The 9,033-nt window shown below is 30.5% G+C and overlaps 2 protein-coding genes across 6 annotated transcripts in view; both read left to right on the top strand.

Moving 5' to 3' along the window:
- The window catches only part of LOC107439260 (coiled-coil domain-containing protein 92), an 879,443-nt gene that overhangs the window by 811,320 nt on the left and 59,090 nt on the right, over positions 1-9,033 (top strand). The gene's annotated exons all lie outside the window — the stretch shown is intronic.
- Positions 1-9,033, top strand: part of LOC107450873 (WASH complex subunit 2) — a gene marked incomplete in the record, with an annotated part of 53,290 nt that overhangs the window by 4,057 nt on the left and 40,200 nt on the right. Inside the window, 4 exon segments of the mRNA XM_043051420.2 lie at positions 3,532-3,603; positions 3,863-3,916; positions 4,015-4,182; positions 7,856-7,949. Of these exon segments, the coding sequence (XP_042907354.2) occupies positions 3,532-3,603; positions 3,863-3,916; positions 4,015-4,182; positions 7,856-7,949 (388 nt within the window).

Here is a 9,033-nt window from a genome sequence, read left to right as displayed (position 1 = left end):
TGTGATTCCAATTTCTTTTGTACTCTTACTGACTTCAGGAAGGTAATTACCCTCCCTAAGTGTAGAAAGACCACCTTAGTTGACAAGATTGTGATTATCTCTTATCTCTGAACTATTTTCATGTCATTTTGCTATTGATTCACTCCCCTAAATATCTAATCAATTTTACATGTTCAATTTAAGGTTTAGGAAAATAAAAAATTCTGTTTAATAAAAATAATAATAAAAAAATGAAAAAAAATCAAATTTTAAGCAATTTTCGAGCAAGTCAAGATATATTGAGAAATTTGCGGATTTTAGGAAAAAAGATGACAATTTCGCGGAAATTATCTCGGAAATTCGCGCCGCGCCAAACCTGCAGCCCTAATGATAACTTACAGACTTAGATAAAATAAAAAACTTTCTGTAAACACAATCAAAATACTTTATGCTTGCAATTTATTTACTCTTTTAACTAGTTTCAATTCTTTCTATTACCACCAAATTTGGACAAAATTCGTCTGAAACCCACTGATTTTTTTTAGAGTTATAATTTTTGTAAAACTATATTGATTATTATATACATACCAGCATATATTTATTTAAATATATTTTTTGAAGACATTAAACTAGTTGCTGTTGTATCCTAGTTTACTGTATTAAAAAAACTGTAACATTGAGAGTATGTATATAATAAACACAATAGTTTCATAAAGATTATAGCACTTTAAAAAAAATCAGTGTATATTTCTTTCAATGTTGTAGTTTTTTGAAGACATTAAACTAGTTGTTGTTGTGTCCTAGTTTAATGTTTTAAGAAAAATTGCAACATTTAAAGAAATATATGCTGGTATGTATAGAATAATGAATATAATGTTATAAAAATTATAGCACTTTTAAAAAAAATCAGCATATATTTCTTTAAATGTTGTAGTTTTTTGAAGACATTAAACTAGTTGTTGTTGTATCTTAGTCGCACTGATCGTAAAGACTTGGTTCTCAGTAGAACACTGAAGTCAAGCATCACTGGCTGCAGTCAGTAGGCAGGTGGGTGACAACTTTGAGCACCCTGCATTGGTACTAAGGTTGTGCTGTACTGGTCCTCGTTAAACTGTTCTACCGTAAAGTGCTCGGCTTTGCGTGCAGGTGGTCGAGCTAATAGAGCGGTGGAGCCATCTCCATCGCCGAGGATCAAAATTGTGTTGGCATGTCTTCGGATCATCTTCAAGGATGTTTCCCAGACCATTGCCAATAGTAAATCGCGCAGCACTAGTGCGTTATAAATGAAGTACCTACCTTTTGTATCCTAATTTTCTAAAAATGAAGGTAAGATAGAATATGGGAATTCTAATGATGTCAGTATTAATTTTTAATAATGAGAAATATTCTGCCTTGGTGAAAACTTTTCTGCTCACTTGTTTGCTTAATTTATGCTCATCTGATTGCTTATAACTTGATTTTTATATATCAGAGCTACCTACTCAAAAGTTCTAGCTTTTCATGATACTTAACAGGTTTCAGGATTTTGACTCCCTCACAGATACCCTGATGTGAGTGTTACCTTCAGACATCGCCAATAGGCTTCAACATATCTATTTCCTGCATCAGATTTGAGTTTCTCTCCTTAAAAAATATACAGAGAGTGTAAAAATTACTTGTAAAATTTTTGTTGAAATTATTACAAATAATAATTTGTAATAATTTCATACTGTTAGGAACAAAGCCTTCGTTTGAATTATTCATCATTAATGTCTAAAGATAACAGACTCCTGCTAATATATCTGGGATGAATGTAAAGATCCTGAATTCACAAAATTGATTGTTATTGCTCAACACTGATGCTATGTAATAACACTGGTGTACCACTGATTCTTATTCAAGAAGCAAATCATGTGAAATACCACTACATAAAATTATATTCAAGTCAGTAAAATGAGCTAGAAACTGAGCAGATTTTAGAAAAGAGAACTATTCATGTAAAAAAACTGTGCTATATTTCTCTTTTAATTATGCTTGTTATGCAGGTTGCATAATGATTTCATGATGGAATAAAAAAAAAAATTAAAATTGCTGTCCCATTAGGCAGAAATTTAGAATTGTGTATATAAAGAAAGTTCATAACTTGTGTGCATCACATGTAATTTCCAATTTGATTTGAAATGCATTTAAATAAAGTATTCAACACATAAAAAAATGGAACAATCTTTCATCAATGGAACAATCTTAAATAAGCTAATTAATTAGAGCAGACTACATTTTAAGTTAAATCAGGCATAAAAGTAAACTTACTCAGAATAGAAATTTCTTTTCTTCAATGGGTAAGGCTATCTGACCTTCAATATATGGGTAAAAGCCACAATTCTTGAAAAACTGGAGCTGTCGTGGCTCGTGGAGATAGAGCGCTTGCCTTCCAATGAGATTAACTGACTCAGCAATGGCTGAGCTGGTTAACCTCATTGGAAGTCCATTAATCCCAGCAACGACTGATCGATTCAAATTCCCCACCTGACTTGCACTGGCCACCGTGCTGATATAAAATATATTCAGTGGTAGTGGATCATGGGTTAGATTCCCCTTGCTGTCAGGCTAACCGTGGGAGTGGTTTTCCTCTCCATGTTACACAAATGTGGGTTAGTTCCATCAAAAAGTCCTCCACATAAATTTCTCTTAATGCTTGATCCAAAAGTTCCCTTGTCTTCTGAATTGTCTTAGCAATTACAAGGCTAAGGAGTTGAACATCAGTAGTCGTAAACCCAAAATTGCATCAGCTGTTTAACCGACGGTTACTGGTCCCAATATTTTGGTCAGAAATTTGGACTCCTTAAAGTTACTTTTTGCATGTTTCACCATATCTTGAGAATTTTTGAATCAAAACTTTTTGAACTTAATTATAAAATTTAGTTACTTCCATCAAAAAAATGGTTTTAATAATTACTTAATTTTTTATTTTATAATAGTTTATAAAGTTTTGTATTGTAAGTTATGCAAATTTTTATGTCATTTTCAAAAGATGTAATTTTTTATGGCAAAATTGAACAAATTTTAAAAAAGTCGGATGTTACAATTTTATTTCTCAAGAATTTTTCAACCAATTTTGTTCAAGTTTTGTATTTTGTCATATAAGATAACATTCTTTTAAAATTATATAAAAATTTATATATCTTGCAAATCAAAATTTTTATTTTTAAAAATATACTATTATTTAATATACTTCTTGACTAAGAGAGAACTTAATCCAATATATAAGCAAAGCAAACTCAGCTTTGAAAGTAATTCACAAAGAACTAGCTTTTTACAAAACTGACTTGCCTTTAGCTACAGCTTTGTCTTTGGACCAGAACAAGACCAAATACCTTACCATGTAAGCAATACCTCATAGTACCAAAGTTTGATTCAATTCTTATAATATACAAAAGTTTGATTAAATTTTTATTTAAATCTGCTGAATTTTTTCTTTATGTTATGTTTATAATGATTAGATTTGTTTTTAAATTTTTCTTTTATTTCCCTATGAATTATTTCCAGTTGTTGAAGTATTTTGTATTTTTCTAGATGGTATCTGTAAAAGTAAACAACATTATGAATGATTTTCACATGCTCTCAAATCTGCAATTTGTGGAAAATGTAAGTCATTTTATTTGTATAGTTGTTGAGATTGACATGGCATTTGAATTTCAAATATACTAAATGATAACACAATTTTTATAAATTTTTATCTAATTGTCTAATTTTTATCTAATCTTAATGTGAACTTATGCTGTCATATTTTCATTTATACTCTTTCTATATTCATTTGAAATCCTCATTTTCTTTATTTAGCATAAGATTTTTTTAGTGTGTATTGTTTTTCCCCTCAAGTACTCAGTGGAATTTTTTATTACAGCGTGTGTATGATGAAGAAGTACAAGAATCTGTACCAGATACAAAGCCAGTTGAAGTTAGTTATTTTTATTTGTTATAAAATAATTGACATTTTGTTTCATTTGTTATGGTTCACCGTTTTTCCTTTTATTACAAAACTTTTTTTTCTTAAAGAAAACGAAAGAACAAAGGGAAGCAGAAATGTTACCGAAAATTGTTAAGGCACTAGAATTGGGAATGTCTGTTCTAGACAAAGCTTTCAACAAAATAAATGTGAATGAAATATCCGACAGTGAAGATGAAGATATGTCTTCTGAAGGTCGCACTATACTGGAACCTAAGGTAATAACTAGTACCTAGATTTTGATGACTTAAATAACCTTAAAAATGCTTTCAAACATAGCGAAAAATGTGCTTAAAGTAAAAGAAAATTCCCTTGTAATTCTTTAACATCTTTCCCTTTCTAAAATTTCATATTACACTTAATTGTATTAGAGCATGTGTGGGGAAAGAGCTTTCGACTATGCCAACCTTCATCTAAGAAAAGGTATATCAAGATTGAATTGAGTTAGCCTTTCTTATATACTAATGAATTGATGTTTAATAATCGTAGTGGTAGTTATGCCACGCATGTCATTTAATCAAACTTGTTCTATGAATCTTATTAAAGTTTGAAACTAATGTTAAATGCAAAAGTAACAAAAAACTAAAGTGGAAAGAAAAACTGTTTTGATATATGTTCACTGGCATATATTTATATATACTTCAAAACTTTAAGTTTGTGAAATTATAGGAAATCAGAATTGAAGTGGATTGCGGTTAAGAGTTGTCCAGCATACTGTATTTTACATTATGCAGCGCAACAATAAATCATTTTTCAGCTGCAACTCTTTTTTCATTTAATTAACATCGCCAAGATGACCAAAGGAACTATTGTTTAAAAAAATGTGTGAATTTTTTTTTTTAAATATCTAACATCTAAAATGAAATTAAATGTCTTAAAATCTCAAAAATATGCATGGAAATTTGTATAAAAAAATGTTCTAAATGAGCAAAAGTGTCAAAAACTGCAAATGTCTTCAAAATCTGGCCCTGAATAACAGGAGACGCCATTAATTTCTATCAAATCCTTTTTATTATTTATTACCTCACCTTGAAAGCCAATTAAAACTGCGAAAAGAGTAAAGTGGAAAAAATCATAAAAGCAAAGGAAGTGTCTACTTTTATACTAACATGCGCATTTTGCACGGCTTTATTTTTAATGGCCTTAGTAGGGAGATGCCATGTAATTTTGGCCCCTGTCAAAGAACAGGGACAATGTCTGAGTTTGTACACCTCTCTGCAACCTTTCACATCACAACAAGAGGACTTTCAACCACAACAGATTTGAACCTTTTTGCGTGTACACGCCTGTTGTTTTGATGACCGTCGGGATTGAACTCCCCACCCTCAGCTATTTACTAGTGGTGTGAGCAACACTGTACTTTGCTACATAAAATTTAATTCACATTTAACTGAATAAAAGAATATAATTTTATTAAAAATATTAATTACCTTTAAAAATATATTGTTATTTCAAATGTATTGTTACTTAAAAATATATTATTACTTAAAACTGTTGTTGTTAAAAATGTATTGTAATTTCAGTAGAATTAGCTAAATAGTGTGGTTCACTTTAGGAACCACGGTAATTAAGCTATGGGAAGTGGGGTGTTACTAGGTGGCCATGAATTTGAATCTAATATTAATGTTTAATCCTTCAATTAGTAATTTGTTGTTTTAGAGTTGTTTTGTATTTAAGTACCCTTAGCGAAAAGATTGTTCTTATTTACTTTGTTACTTCATACCAGTGTAAAGCTGGATTTTCAGAACTTGCTGTTTTAATGAAAAATTTCATTTAAATAAACATTAAAAGGAAAAGAAATGTAACAGTTAAATTAAAAATATTATTTGGTGCGTATAAAGTAAAGTTATTTATGTATTATTATTAAAATGGATGGGTTGCATAATTGGATGTATCTCTGGATATAGTTATGATTAATAATAGGTAAATGATTGAAATGTCATGTTAAATAAATTAAAAGCCAAAACTTATAACATATAATTAAATTAAATTAATTGGGATGTGATCGTTAAGGAAAGTGGTAGTACAATGCTTATGTCGGATAACAATAACCCAATAGGTTCAAAGGGTCACAAAGTGTGAGGTTTGAACGAATTGGATGATTTGGTATCACCAAATTTGGAAAAGGAGCGAAACTAAAAATAAATTTAAGATTAAAGATAAAAACAATAAAGTCATGCCATATCCAAATATATATATATTTAATACATACAGTAAGCTGATGTTTCCAATAAGAAAAACTAATAAATTCACGTTTATGCATGCCTATAACAATAATTGAAAGGTACTCACCCTGTACACACAGGACATTTTAAAAGACAACCATCAAAAGAAACACACATTTTTAACTTGCGTTTAAGATTTATTTAAGAAAAATATCTAACAACATAACTAGTGGAAAGACATCTTTAAAACAAATTTTAACATTAGGAACACCTTTAATAGAAATGGGTGACGAAAGAAATTATGTCATGCATAAAAAAGGATAGCAACAAAAGGTTTAACTATTGAAAAGACATTTATAGAAGGAAAGCTTAATTTAAGAGGGTCTTTAATGCTTTAAAAAAAGATATAACATGTAGATGTATGATTTATTGAAATTGATTACAATTAAGGCTTTAAACTTTTAAAGACAAATAAGGTTAAGAAAAAGAATGTAAAAAAACTGTCCCCTCGATACGGACCGAAGTCCGCATCGCAGAGAATTAAAAAAAAGATAACCTGCTAGAAAGAAGCACAAAAAGAGAATCGTCCTAAAAGTGACTTAAAAATTCCTTAACTGGTATAGGACCAGAAAAATTACGGCCAATTAAATTTAAAGAGGCGGAGAGTTTGAAATTTAAGGGAAAGAGATTGGTTAGTTAGCCCCCCTAAAATTAAAAGAAGAAAAAGAAAGGCGTGAATAGAGGGGTTGGTTGACTTTCCTCACAGGAAGTGCGATGGCCGCATTGACCACGAGAAAGGTCAACAAGAAAGTTAAAAAATTGCTAAATTGAAAAAAAAGGAATAATGTTTAAAGAAAAATTAAAGGCTTAGGTAAAATTAGAAAATAAATTGTCACATTACATTAAGTGTATATGTGACAAGTAGTTATATCAAGCTTTAATATAAGATTTGAAAAGTTTTGTAATGAACGCCCATCATATTTTACAAATTCACAATATATTAACTTTTCGCATTGATGGCAATTTTAACTTGATTTGAAATTTTTTTTAATATTAATGCTGTCGACCGGCCTGTGTAGGGGTCAGGGAACTGGCCTTGCATCCGAAAGGTCGTGAGTTTGAATCCCGGGCAAGGCATGGATGTTTTTTCCTTCTCTGTACTATCTGTCCTTACAGTGGGAGCAACGTTAGCTCACCTAATATGGTGCCCCTGAATGTCTTACTACCATTCAGATGCCTGTATAACGAAAGGCCATTTTCCAGGTGGGCAATGGGGAAAATAATGAATACTTATAATATTATAAATAATTATTAATTACTTCGTATTTAGATTCTCACTATTTAATTCCCTGGTTTCTGTTTAATAGTCTTACACAAATGATACAAGCACTATATGTATACAATAAATATTGTGCTGCTGGGATACCAAGAGAGATTTCAAATCTCGTACGAGTTGAGTTAGGTAAGAAACTGCTGTGATTCATATAAACTACTGTACAAAATGTACGAACTAAAAATGGTAGCTGTACATTCTTTCTGAAAAAACAAACTATGCTGAAACAGATAGAATCATTTTTAGCTGGTATGGAGCGGGAAATAAATACACCCTTTTGTGTTAAGGTCTTGAGTTGATTGATATGTTTTATACACATGATTTTCTAAACTATTTCATTTGATAAAACTTTTTAATTAAGATTGTCTTTTCTTCTTCTTTTTTTTTTTGAAGAATCCATATGAGAATCGTCCCTTACCATTTATAATCGGCTCTGAGGAGTTCATGTCTGATGAATATGCTGGTTTGAAAGATTTAATACAAGAAGGTATTTATGTCATTTTCTTAGTATTAATTTCTGTTTTTGCTTTTAAAAATATCGAAAATTTCTGTCCATTATCTATCCTTCATTTTAATTAAGGATTTTAATTGTGAATAAAATTGCTGTAACAAACTCCTAATTGTTCAAGAACCAAGTGGCATGGCAAGAGGAGATAATTCCCAAATCGTGCTTACTGCATCTCTTTTACTGTCTGTACTGTCCTGTACTGTCTTACCATCTGTTCCCAATCTTTGGTTCAGCCCACTTCAAGGCAGCATGATACTGGGTCAAGAATCTAAGCCAAGATAAATCTTGGAATTTAATACCTTTTTTTTGGATCACATTTATTGAAAGAATGTAAACAGAGACTCAAACGAAACCATCGGACAAATAACATCAGTAGATCTACACCTTTAAGCTTGTCAATTGAAAGAATAAAATAGTTTCAGAAAAAATAAAAAATTTTCTTGTATAACTTTTTTTTTATTGTTTATTATTGCCAGGGATGAGATTCTTCCGCGGATTCGCGGATTTCCGCTTTTTCTCAAATTTTTCCACTTTTCCCGCTAATTTCCGCCGAAATTTTTTTTTGCACAAGTTAAAATATTTTATGAGGAATCTAATTTTCCGCGGAGCGAAATTATTGAAGTCCTAATTCCTCCCTCTGAAGTTTCTCTAAAAATCATTTCCTTGGGATAAAACTGGTTGACCTTTATACAGGGATGAGATTTTTTTCGCTTTTTTCTCTCGAATTTCAGCCTTTTTATCAAAAACTCAGATTCTCTAAAAGTTTCGTTTTTTTTATTTATTTATTTATAAATATCCCGTTTTTTAAAAAAAATTCAGTTGTTGAAGTCAAATTATTATATTTATTTACGATTTTCAAAGAAAAACAGAAAATTCAAACTACGTCCTAGCTGCTAATCCTTCCGCATGTTTACTTATATTAGCTATTTTCTCCGATTTCACGCACAGAAAATAAGATTTTCCGTATTTTTTATCCGTCAGCGGGATAGCTCGTATTTTCGTAATTTAGACGTCGCTGCTTCTTGTATTCTGGAGTGAAAGCAAACAAAAAAAGCGAAAAAAA

This window comes from Parasteatoda tepidariorum, chromosome 6, assembly GCF_043381705.1.
Source record: "Parasteatoda tepidariorum isolate YZ-2023 chromosome 6, CAS_Ptep_4.0, whole genome shotgun sequence".
Lineage (NCBI taxonomy): Eukaryota > Metazoa > Arthropoda > Arachnida > Araneae > Theridiidae > Parasteatoda > Parasteatoda tepidariorum.
This window is presented reverse-complemented; position numbering and strand designations above follow the sequence as displayed.